We start from the raw sequence: 12,722 nt of genomic DNA on the forward strand, positions 1-12,722 counted from the left end.
GTGTGTGTGTGTAAGTGGGGTCTTAATTCCAGACATCCTGCTCTTATTGTTGGCCGCCCCAGGTTGACTGCTGCTCAACATGTCAGGCTCTAAGTGAACAAAATAGGGCCCGTGCCACTGAGAGCGATTATATACACACACACACACACACACACACACACACACACACTCACACACACTCCCGGGTCTGCTTCATCTTTTGACTTTTCTGTAGTTGAGGTGACAAAATGAGAATAATTCAAATTTAGACAAAAAAGAGAAAGATTTTTCTCAAAGTTTTAAACAGTAAAAGGTTTTGTTATGTAACTTGCTACCAGAACACACACAAACCTGGAAGGTTATAGATGTTACAAAATGGACCCTTTCTAAAAGTCTTCTTTGTTTAACTTTGCTGAAAATTATTGCTGCATTTTTTAGTCTTTCATCTCATCTTTTAGTAAAAGGTAACAATGTTTGTACCAGTATGTGTAGCAAATGACTGAATTAGTAATAAAGTAAATACATTCAAACTGAATGACAAGTCCTCAAACCAAAAGTGTTGACATCCATAAATAGTAACCCATACCGAATGATGAATAGAAGTTACATTTTATTTTTCCCCAAAGAGACCTTTTTTGGGGGGGAAAAAACCCTTCATTTAAAAACAATATACAACAATGGCATCAACATATTATACACAATATTAAAAACTAAAAATAAATGTGCAATTAGGTTTCTTAAAAAAAACAATCTGTCCACCTCCTTTCACTCAGAGTTGTGTTGTACTACAGCACCCTCTAGTGGTTTACATTTTGTAAGTAAAACTAACAAATGAAAGCAAATTTGTACCATGTGGAGTACCACTACAGACGAATGATAACACAAAACTAAATAAATTATGTCCAGACAGTTTGAGTCACTTAACAAATCAGGTTTCCGCGTTCTATCCTGAGAGACATTGAGGGATACCCTGAGGTTTACTTTTGTAAAACTGCACAAGATAAACATGCGGAAAGATCGCCACAGATATGGCTCTTCTGTTTCTCTGCTCCACTGCTCAGTGCTCCCACAAACAAAAAGACTAGAGTCCTGTCAGCTTGCAGCAGAAATGTATAGACCCACGTTTTTAACTGGTCACAAAACACCATTCAGGCCTCTTTAACCCATCGAGGAATGATGGTCCTGCGATAAGTCCGTCTTTCTGAAATGTTGCGTCTGACTTTGATCACGGTCGAAGGAGCCATCTCCAGGTCCAAAGAAGGGCTGGAGTGGGACTTTTTCAGCCCACCTTCATCCTCCTCTTCCTTCCCCACAGAGTCTGCACACACTGCTTTATCAAACAGGTTCAGGTCTGCGATGCTCAACCTACCTGTCTTCTTCACTCTCTTCCAGGCCTCCAGCCCCTCGATGTAGATCTTATAGCGACACATCTGCAGGGTTTGAAGAGACACGGGATCACTAATGGCTCCTTTGATACTCACAATACACACAGTTTCACTCCCAGTGCTTTCGTTACCTCGTGGTGCAGGTACTCCGCTTTAACGCGATGCTCCTCCAGCTCCTTGGCCTTGGCTTTTTTGCCCTCTGGCAGGTTTTGCTGGAGGTAAGACGAGTCTAACTCGAAGGACTTCAGCATTCTTGCATGAGACTGCAGCTGGTGATCCTGCAACGCAAGAAGAGCAGCAAAACAGATAAAAGCTAAAATCCTGCAAATCCATTTTATGCGAATCCTCCTGAGAAACAAATAGAAAGAATTGACAGAAAGTATTATCCCTGTCGTACTCCAGCTGCAGAGGTGCACAAGCGTTCCATTGGGTACTGTAATAACATTTATCTAATTTGCAATAAAACTGCGTTTTGAGAGGATTTCTTTTCTGTCTCCATAGATTATGTGGGAAGGAATCATCCAAACATGTAAAGTGAGACTATCTAACCTTTGAAATAAGAAATGATGCATTCTCTTTTAAAAATAAAAAGTTAAATTCATGAGCTCATTTGGTCTGGTATGACTAGTAGCTTACGGAGGTTATAGCTTTAGTTGCTATAACAGACAATAGTTTTAGCATTTATGATTATCAGGTAAGTGTTAAATGTAGCTAGAGGCCACCGTTCAGCTTAAATTGACATAGACAAGGTTTAATAGGACAAAAGACATTGTTCAAAAATACACATGTGACGTTTAATTGGTTGAAGTTGGATCATGCAACAGGTATTTTGAGACAAAGCATGAGGTACATTCCTTATACAGGTTCGGTAAGAGTTTTATAGCATGATGGACAAGCATTTTGAAGCAGTTCATGCCACGAATCCCTGGCTGTGACACTTGTATGTAAGTAATTGTATTTGTTTTGTTTGTCTTTATCTGTCTGTAGTATGCATGGTGTGTTCTGTCTATAATGTGAACGTGTCTCCCTATCTCTCTATCTCTCTCTCTCTCCCCTGCCAGCCGGTTTGGGGTTGTGTATGGCCTCGGTTTTCCACACACCCGCGCTGATCCAATCACCACAACTGAACTTCAACTTCTCATCAAAAGTAGACTTAAAAAGGACAGCCAGACATCCCGTCCCAGACAAATCGTTTTTAAGTATCGAGTAAGTTTGAATCAAGACCCACACTCAAGAACTCAGGAACCCACCTGAACTCTTCCCCCCTCCCTCACCGGCTTACTCAGTCTGTCTGCACATTTCTTGTCCTTACTGCTTGACACACTCTCCTGGTCCGATAGGCTTACGTGTTTTACTACAGCAAACCTGACAGTTCAAATAAGTGGAGTCTAAACATATATATCAATGAAAGTCACAGTAGAGCTGGGATTTCTAGAATAGACCTGTAACACTATCATATGTAACACTAAGCCAAAACATTTTAAACTGCTGAAAAACCCATTCATACACAAAATGATTTGCAATCATGAATGGGAGAAGTATGAGTGTGTACCAGAGTTTGAGCAGACTGTGAGGAGGGGAGGATCGGTCTGAAGAACCTCCTCTGAGAGCCGACGGCGGCGGGGAACGGGGGCGAGGAGTGAAGAGCCGAAACCAGGTTGATGCGACTGATCCATGAATACATCTCCACTTTTGATCTGAGAGAAAAACAAACAGTGACACTGGCTGCTCGACTCTTTGGCACACGCGCACACGTGTGGGCACGCACACATACACACACACACAAACACACACGCACACACACACTTCTGCGACTTACGAGGCCTGAAAGAGGAAAACCCTCCAGTCAGCCGTCTGCAAACGGAAGACGTGTGGCTTCTTGGTGTAGTCGGCTGCCTGATCGGCCAGAGAATGGTGTACACTCACCACCTCCTCGTTAATTGGCTGATCCCTCCTGTAATCATCCTGACACACACACACAAACACACACACACACAGTACATTATATACACTGTGGTTTGACGACCCCTGCTGTTCACCGGTCTCTTTGACTGTGGAGGATGTCAGTGGAACCTGGAACACCCGAGTGTGCCCAGGATTTTCTAGCCTGGCTGCAGTGTAGCTCAGGTCTCTCTGCCTGTGGCTGGTCGCTGCTGGACCATGTTCTCCCTGGTTTCCCTTTTACTTTGTTAATGTGGTTTAATTTATCGGTAATTTACGCGCACACACACATCATCACTCATGCACACTTAACACTGACAATACTGACAATCACACGCCACACCTTAATAATCCTTTTATTTGGTCTAACTCGGTCTGATCTAATAAAGTACATTTTTCTTAAACTTAATCATGGTGTGTCTCCTCTCTGATGTGGCCTAGAGCCGGGTCATACCATTAGGGACAGAAATATTTAATGCTATTTAGTGCTGTTGGATGATGCTGAAAAACCACAGGTTGAATTACTGACCTTCTGTAAGTAAAGAACCATTCCCCTCAGCACTCCGTAGAAAGTCTTCCAGCCTCTCTTCCCCCACGGAGCTGCCAAACAGAAACATTCATTAGACAGCATAACTATTAAAGTCCGTTATGACGAAGGCCACTTGTTACAAATGAGAACATCATCAGAATGCCAGGAAATTATCCAAAAGCAGCGTTCACCAACAATTACAGAACTGAAGCGGCCTACTGCATTATCAACATGACAGAGAGGTATCTCAACTATAAATTATTAGTTGATATTGTATACAATCTCTTTACAGACAAGCGCGCTGACCCATTGCGTAGTTCTTAATGAGTACTGGTACCAAAAAAATAACATTTTACAGGGTGACGTGGTGTGCTCAGATTCAGTGAAAAATGTAATCTATTTAAAACATTAACATTATTAACAAGAAAATGTTGTCCAGCAAAAAGCTACATTAAATATAAATTTTAAACATTTAAACACATTAATTTAATTAAACCATGTAAAAGGTTAGAGTTTTGCCTCCTAAAGGTTTACTAAAAAAGGCCAAATGAGTATGATATATGCCACTAATTCATTAATTTAACATAGTCAAACTAAATGTTTGCCTTTAAATGAATATTTGGTTAAAATCATGATTGATTAATTATCTTTCATTTCAGACATTATAGCAAAGCCAAACAGAAATCATCAGAAATCCCATCTGACAGAAGATCTCGTGTTGATGTTGATTCTTCTTTTTCAAATGACCTAAATTACGGACTGTGTCTTTAAATCCTGACTATCCTCAAAGGCTAAATAAACTAGACAGATGTTTGTGTGTCACTCACTGCGTTTGCCGTCGATGTCAGCATGCAGCTTTCTCTGGAGGAATCCCTGTTTGACCACAGGGGCCGCTTTGTCATGAGGAACATCCTGGAAGGGGTTGGCACTTGAACGCAGCGGCGCATCTTCTCTTGCGTCTTCGTCCACCAACACAGAGTTCTTCAACTCCTCCTCGTCACTTTAACACGGAGACAGGACAGATTCTTACGGTATGTGTGAGATTGTATATTTGAAGAATGAAGTACAACAGATGATGTTTTATGACAGTATTTATAAAAGTGCACTTACACAGCCCACTCCAGCGGCTCACTCTTTATGGAATTGTAAAGACTCTGTGATGTACATGGAGAGGAAAAAGTTCAATTACTTTCACCAACAGGGATTTGACTTTGGTTTCTGAGAAAGATCTGCGACAGTGATTACCTTTAGGAGATCCTTGCTGAAATTTTCTTCTTCATTCATCCCATTAAGGTTGGACACAAATTTAGACGAGGACATGGCTTTTCCTACGTTCTGTTAAAACACACAAAATGTTTGACTGATTAAATGCCTCACAGAGATCATCTGGTAACACAGTGCCATGTCAGAACAAAACCTATGATGTAAATAGTCATAAATGTTTCCTACCTGTCCATGCAAGTCAGTGTTGAGAAGCATCAAAGCACATGTGAGAGCCAACACGGGCTCTGAGGAAGTAGAAAGAAAAAAGAAAAAAGAGGAAAAATGACACGTTCATCTATCATATGTGAGTGCTTGCTGCTGTATCTTTGAGCAGAGAACAAAGAGTAAACCATGACTGAAGCTCACCTGAAGAGGTAAAGCACTCAGGGTTGCACTGATGGAAGCGGCAGGCAAAATGCTGCAGCACTCGCTCTCTCTCCTGGGTCTCTCCTATCAGTAGCACAACTTTCAAAAAAGATCTGTGAAAAGAGAGAGAGAAACCCCAAGGGGAAAAATAGGAACAGGATTACGAGACATTTTATGAGCGCGTTATGTGAGAGATGATACTGCTTTTAAAAAAAATCCAAGCTCCGCCTTTGTAATTCTCACCTCAAGGCATGATCAAGACTTTCCCCGGTGAAGTCAAAGAGTTTGAGGTATTCCTCCCCGACAGCACGACTGAAGTCATTACTAAACAGACACACAACACATTCTGTGTCAATGTTAGGAACACTTTATTTCTTACAAATGATATAATACGCTCTATATTAATCTATAAACATTTTTTTAGTTCGACAGAAAAAACAAATAAAGTCTTTTTAACTTCATATCTTGACAAAATTTCAGGGATGATTATTATAAATAAATATGTAATTTACCTGTCGCCAGGACAGGATGATGTTTTAGCTAAATCTAAAGTGTTTTAATAACTGTAACCCAATGGCATGTGCAACTAGAGACGCAGTGAAAACTCTGCTTTTCTACCTGGTGTTAGGTGTCTCTTTAAAGGGGTATTCCAGCAATTTTTTGTCAGGCAGCATAGGTAAAGATCCAATGATTCTTTTGTTCCTAGTATGAACCAAACTCCAAACAAAATGCTTTATCCACTTCCCATAATGCAACTCAATAGCATCTTTTGTTGGACTGGTTAATACCAAAGTCTATTAGCCTCTACGCCCCCCCAGTTTGTAACACATACTTTCTGTTGTAAATTTGAAGCCGAGATGCCCCCTGATGACATTGCCAGGGTTGTTTTCTCTGAATTTTAAAAGCTCCTTGGAAGCCACAGAAGAGATAATACAACTGTTTGAACAGGCTAAGCAGCAGCAGAAACGCTTCTGCAGTTCAAAAGAAAGGAAGGTAAAATATGAGTTCGTGAAATGGGCTTACTCTTTGTCTATGTGCTTCACCACGTCCACACGTTGGATTCCGTCCAACTTAAACAGCCGTTCAGCAAGGCGGCAGGCCATCTCTCTGTTCACCTCTTCTCCATTGATAGGAGACACTGCAGTCTCAGGGGGTTCGGTTTGCTCTCCATTTGCAACAACTGTGTTCCTGTATCTATCTTCAGCACCTCCTACTTCTTCACCCCGATGTGACGTCCCAGCTTGTTTGTCCACCTCATTGAACTCGGCCTCTGCTGTCTGCTGTGTGACCTCAGACTCGGGAGACAGATGCTCTGTTATTTCTGACTCGTCTGTCTCTGGTTGCACAAGCTGCTCAGAGAGCGTTGGCTGAGACAAGTCGGTCGTCTGCGGCGTCTGCTCATTTTGCTCGAAAGGCTCCGTCTGTTCTTGCTGCTCCGCCACTCCGGGGTCTTCAGCTTCAACACAAACTGTCTGCTCCGACTGAGTGGAGTCCTCTGGCAGGTCTGCATTTTCAGGTTGAGTTGACTCTTCTGTCACTTCCATCTCTGGTGACTGTTCCAGATGTTGCGACAGTCCTGACTGCTCAGAGTCTTGTATCACCTCTGCTTGGATCTGCTCTGGCTCTTTGGCCATCACAAGCTGCTCTGACTCAGCGTGTTCAGGCTGTACGTCTACGTCCTCTGTGTCCTGAGACGTTGCTTGGTCACTATCTCGTTGCTCAAAACAACTTCTTTCTTCAGTCAGCTCTACTAACTCTAGTAAGTTTTCTATTCTCTCTACATTGTCTGCCGCCTGTATCAACGGTTCTCCGCTGTCGTCCGCAGCCTCTGACTGTTCAGGGTCCACGTTCTGATCTACATCTTCACACATTTCTGGCTCTTCAGTCTGAAATGTGGGATCTTCATATAACCGTTCTACAATCTCTACGTCCTCTCCATTCCCTAAATGTTGCCTTTCCTCCAAAAGCACTGACTGCTGCAGATTAATTACATCATCTGGGTTTACGGTTGGTCCAGTATCGTCAGCTTGTACTGGCTCTGAAGGAAGCTCCCTACAAGGTGTGGATGAAATATGCATTGTAGTTATAATAGCACACAGCATTTACTATTTATACACACTTCCTGTTCCCCTTTATAAGTTAAGTCCATGATACTCACACATCACTCAGACGACAGACAGCTTTTATCTCTTCACTCTCTTCAGCGCAGGACACTTTTATCTGCTCCTCTTCTCCCTCGCCTTCTTCCTCTTTCTCAACACCATTCACTGAAGTTTGCTCTTCCTCTGATTCTCCCTGTCCAGTCGGAAGAACGCTGGGCTCCTCCTGTTCCTCTTCTAGTTTTAGATCTACAAAATTGTCCGCTTCATCTTCTGAGACTTCATTCTCGTCAAGAATATCGATTAAGTCTGTAGTTTCTGGATCTGAGGTTCCTAAGAGTCCCTCCTCTTTGTCTGAGTCCGTCCTCAGTGCACTTTCTGTAAGATTTTTGAAGAAGATGGTGAACATCACAGTTTTGCAGTTAAACCTGAGTATAATGCTAGTAAAACACACAATCATAACACAGACTCGAGAAACAAAGAATCAAGAATTATTTAACTGAGCAACAAATTTAAAAAACATTCCCGTTTGGAAACCACAAGATAGATAAAGACTAAAAAGTGTCTCTCCGAGAAATACGTACCGTTGTTACAGTCTAACAGCTCATGTGTTGGATCTTCCCTTTCCTGTGTCGGCGGCTCTTGCACATCTGCAGCATCACATGGCTGGAAATTGCAACACAGGCCACTGATCATAAGAATGATTTGTGCCAGAGCTTGCGATTGCCAGCTATTTCATGAGTAAGAAGCTGCACTCTGAGCCTCATCCGGCTTACGTTCACTCTATTACTCCCACACTAAGCTCCCACAGTGACCCAAACACTCGTCTCGTCAGAGACTAAAGACTAGGGCTGCACAATTAATTGCAATTGTATCAAAATCGTAATATGGAGGAGTGCAATATCCAAATCATTGGAGGGCGCAATATTTGTTAAAGGCAAAATATGTGCCAAACCATTCTGAATGAAATATTGTGGTGCTGTAGAGATGTCCCGGCCTACAAATCATATCCTATAGACTAAAGGAAAAAAATCTTTGTTTTGTACAAATCCTCCCTAAAATCACACTATGATCCTTTTAATTTCTTTCAATGAATGTTGATAATGAATGGAAATGTGAATAATGATACAAAAATCATTGTTCCCTCCAATATCGTGAATGAAGTTGTCATTTCTGTCATATAATCGCAATTATATATTTTACTGACATTGTGCTTCCCTATTAGAGACTGTGGTGGTGAGAGTCAAGTCACCACCTAGATAGTTTCCTGTGTCAGTTCCTTTTCTATCACAGGAAACTAGAGCCATATATATACACACAGCAAATATACAGATATAGACAAAATTCTAAATAACAGCAACATGACAACATCGCACATTGCCTTGTATCTCCAAACACACAGTACGTACCTCTGAGCTAGTTCCCGTCCACTCAAAAGAGTTCAGAAGCCATGAATCAAACCCATCTTCTTCTTCTTTGCCCTCCCTCGTGTAAACCACAGCATTAATGCCTTGAAATTGGTGAAGTGGCGGGGAAGTGGTGTCTAGACTCGTCACAGCGGCAGAGTCCACCTCACTGGCCGAGCTGCTGTCAGTCATGACTGAAAGCGTCTCTGTAGAGGGATCGGGCATGTCCCACTGCACTGTGGCAAAGGACAGCTTAGGACTTGTACATGTCATGGGGCCAACCGGCCATATTACCTGCTCCCATTGTTCTGCCTCCTCAGGAGTCTCACGTCCCGCCTTTGGGGAGGGATTGAGATGATCTGTATCGTGTTCTTGGTTTATCTGTAGCTCTGTGTCGCCTAGTTCAATGCTCTCCTGCTCTCCATTGATGTACTGGTGGTTGATAGCGGCCCATGAGTCTTGTTGAGGCTGCTGAAGGACTGAATCTATGACATCTGGCAAAGAGGTGCAAAAGTGTTCCTCCTCCATTAGCAGAATGAATCTCTATCAGTTCCGTTGTTGGGGCGTCTGTGGGTTTTAGTAAAAGATGCTGTCTCACTATTGAATGTCCTGCCCTGCCGTATGAATGACGATCGTTTTGTAAGGTCCCATGAATGTGAAATCGTGCAGCATGTTACTGGGGCCATTCAAAGATCTGTGACAAGGGAAAAAAACATTAACATTTCAAAGGTATTCTACTACAACCCTATCTTAAGTGGCATGAAAAATTCTTCCCTTGAATTTTGTGAGCCGTAACGTCAGGTAACAACTAAATTGTTCTGCTAAATGGCTCCTTCATAAAATAAATTTAAAACGTGTTGGGTGGCCTACAGAAGAAACACCTGATTTGTTGAGACAAAACAGCCATTCATAAGACTCTACTATATTTGGTTGTAGTTAGTGGGTTGTCTTGTGGCTCTTTATATGTTTCTATTCATCTGTGAGAAATAGTCAATTTAAAACTACTGAGAACAGCATTTTAAATTACACATGCTCCAAGCAAAAACAAAACTGAAGTGACATAATTTCCGTCCCTGATAGCAAAAAAGTACTCCCCACTCTTACCACTTGTTTGTCAAATCCAATCTGGAGAAGGTTTTTCTGCAGGAGTGCAGTGCAATAGACTTTTAGTGAAATGTCACACTTGTGCTTCCTGACCACAGACACCGAAAACCAGCCCAGCAAGTGAGCAGGAGAGATAGAGAGAAAAAGAGACAGAGGTGAATGGTTTGGATTAAGAAAGAGGCAGAGGGTGGGGTTGGGGGGCTGTTTCTGTTGAACAGTTTAACCGCCTGCGTCCTGTTTTTATCATTTTAGCACCACGCTGCACTCTGGACAAAGGATAAAACCATGAAAGGGTCCAAATTTGAACTGCATGCAACAGCGATATAACTTTAACAACAGATTATCATCTGTGTTTGTACAGTTGATAACAGTTAAAATGTCAAACCTTGTATCCTGTTCTCTTCTTCCTACTTTAATCTTTAATTTGATCTCACTTTTATCTATCTTTCTCTCTTTGTCTTGCTTTTTATTTCTATACTTCTTTGTCTATCTTAATTATTCTGTTCATGTCAAGCAACCAACATCCGGGACAGACCTTGACCACATTTCCTGTGTGGGTGCTCACTTCTCAGTTCCTGTCAGGGTGCAACATTTGCTACAGTCCATACCATGTACAAGAGTTAACAAAGATTAACAAAGAGGAGCCTCCTCCTCTTTAACAAAAACAGTTTGAAACTAATATGCGGAGATACTAAAACATACATTTAAAATGTTAAAGCAGCTGTATTGTCTCTTTTATAGGTTTATAAGTGAGAATCTAAAAAGGTTTATAAACTAAAAGTAGAAATCGTTTGGACCATTCTGATATTGTACAGTAATGATTGCGTTCTCTTGCTCTTTGAGAAAATAGTGTTTCAAGTATCTTTTTGGCAGCACTGTTGAGGATGAAACCTCCATTGAATAGAAAACTAAAATAAGGCTACCTTCAGACAAACATTACTCAAACAACCTCCAGTAAGTGGAGAAGTTGCGTTACAGAGCATGGGAAGTTTATATAACCACACCGCAGGCTTGATAGGATGATAAACAAAATATTAAAGAAGAAGTAGAAATATTTTTTTTAAACGTACCAGAGAGGACCAAATAAAAAAGAAGAACACAGATACACTGTGCTAAGCAAAATTTGTGATGAGTTATGAATGAGTATAAGTAGCATTTGTCTAAAGAGGATAAACACATTACCACCAGTGAACATGGTACAGACCTGAAATGGAACACTATCCAACCTCAAAGGACTTTAAAAAAAATTAAATTTTTTTTAAAATTTAAAAAAAAGAAAAAGATCCTATTAGTAGAAATCTTTTCAACTTTGAAGCATGACTTACCCCATTCAGGCTCCTTAAAGCAACATCATATGATCAACAGGCTTGTGAGGTTTAAACGTCTTGAGAGAGGGAAAGACACGCAGCTTTGTTATACCGGGTTAATACTACTGTCAAAGTGCTGCACCTTCACAGACACATTCACCCACACACACATGCACACAAGCATACAAATAACCCTCAGTTGATTACGTCTGAATCTACTGCGCACAACAAAAGAGCCTCACATCCGCTCTCTTTAAGCCAAGCAGCCTTATAGTCTGTGGTGTCGCATAACGATGCATGCAAGTCCTAGTCTGGACCAGGTCCTCCCATTTCTTCTTCTTCATACTGCCAGTCCATTTGGGATAGATCAAGAACCGATTTCAGTCTCCCTCTGTCCTGTTCCTCTCCCAGCAGGTCTGGCTGTGGCAAAAATGAGAGCAGTGTATACAAAGAGGAGAAAATAAAGGGCACATTGTAATTGGCAGATGACCTAAGCGCTCAGATCACCTTAGATGCCTTTGTCCACGCCCACTACCCTACAGGCATGCAAGCACACACATACAGGTCAGGTAAGGGGAGTGGCTCAGCTTCATTCCTGCAAATGACAGGAGGAATCATGTGCCAGAACCATAAGGTATCTAGATTCAATGTACACAAGTCATTAGCAGCAGTTGAATTAAATGGGCCTCCTACTATTGGTTTACTGGCTTTGTGTCTGGCTGTGGGCAGAAACTCCTGCATATTTCTTTTATAAGACTTTATTTTTCTTTTTTTTTTGGGGCACTTAATTACTTTCACCCACGTCTGCCTTTATGTAACTGATGTTGCGTAACCACGCTAATAATAAAAATAGTTTTAGCATTCCTTTACTGTTGGCAGCGTTAATGTATGCTTTTCATAATTAGCTATCAATGCTCACATGATTTTTTAGCAGTTGCAAAATCATTTTTAGCTTTACTATTAGTAGCATTCATCACGGTTATCAGCATTTTTAGCCAACTAATTAGTATTTTCATTTAAAATGTTAGCACTCCTCTTACTTACTGTGTTGCAGTTAGCTAGCGTTAAGTTGACGTTAACGCATACTAACCTTGCTAAGTAAGCATTGTAATCAGTGTCATTAGCATGATAAGAATTCAGATTACCGTTGATAGAATATTAGCATTACCTAGCATTTATGTGAGCATCCTTGCAGCTGTAGTGAGTTAGTTGCTATCTAGTGGCTGTAGTAGCTGATTTAGTAGAAGTGGTGGTACTAGTAGTATAGCTAAGTAGTAACGTTAGAGTCCTAGTAGTGCTGCCATAGTTTTGCATTTCTTTTTTTACCGTTGTTATTTGTGTAA

The 12,722-nt window shown here is 41.3% G+C and overlaps 1 protein-coding gene across 2 annotated transcripts; it reads right to left on the reverse strand.

The window, feature by feature from the left end:
- Positions 1–623: 623 nt before the first annotated feature.
- On the reverse strand, positions 624–12,720 carry LOC117959115 (PH and SEC7 domain-containing protein 4). 2 transcript variants are annotated; one of them, XM_034896038.1, is made up of 18 exons: positions 12,548–12,720; positions 11,622–11,799; positions 11,398–11,456; positions 8,972–9,662; positions 8,147–8,228; positions 7,622–7,940; positions 6,487–7,515; positions 5,707–5,787; positions 5,464–5,576; positions 5,284–5,342; positions 5,080–5,169; positions 4,945–4,988; positions 4,662–4,834; positions 3,835–3,905; positions 3,184–3,329; positions 2,917–3,061; positions 1,496–1,642; positions 624–1,409 (listed from the first exon to the last, which is right to left on the reverse strand). In XM_034896038.1, the coding sequence occupies exons 4-18, from the start codon at positions 9,494–9,496 to the stop codon at positions 1,128–1,130; spliced, it is 3,306 nt and encodes a 1,101-aa protein (XP_034751929.1). In that variant the 5' UTR covers positions 9,497–9,662; positions 11,398–11,456; positions 11,622–11,799; positions 12,548–12,720; the 3' UTR covers positions 624–1,127. The 2 variants fall into 2 exon arrangements, with proteins under 2 accessions (XP_034751929.1, XP_034751930.1); XM_034896039.1 differs by lacking the exons at positions 11,398–11,456; positions 11,622–11,799; positions 12,548–12,720 and adding an exon at positions 10,073–10,090.
- Between the last annotated feature and the right edge of the window lie 2 nt (positions 12,721–12,722).

Source organism: Etheostoma cragini, chromosome 16, assembly GCF_013103735.1.
Source record: "Etheostoma cragini isolate CJK2018 chromosome 16, CSU_Ecrag_1.0, whole genome shotgun sequence".
In the NCBI taxonomy this organism is placed as follows: Eukaryota; Metazoa; Chordata; class Actinopteri; order Perciformes; family Percidae; genus Etheostoma; species Etheostoma cragini.

Bases quoted from the DNA above. Each gene is read 5' to 3' on its own strand.
- LOC117959115 (XM_034896038.1), bottom strand. From the start codon at position 9,496: ATGGAGGAGGAACACTTTTGCACCTCTTTGCCAGATGTCATAGATTCA. The intron at 7,516-7,621 runs GTGAGTATCATG...CACACCTTGTAG, and splicing joins GTCTGTCGTCTGAGTGATGT to GGAGCTTCCTTCAGAGCCAG. The intron at 5,170-5,283 runs GTAGGAAACATT...GTGTTTTAACAG, and splicing joins ACACTGACTTGCATGGACAG to AACGTAGGAAAAGCCATGTC.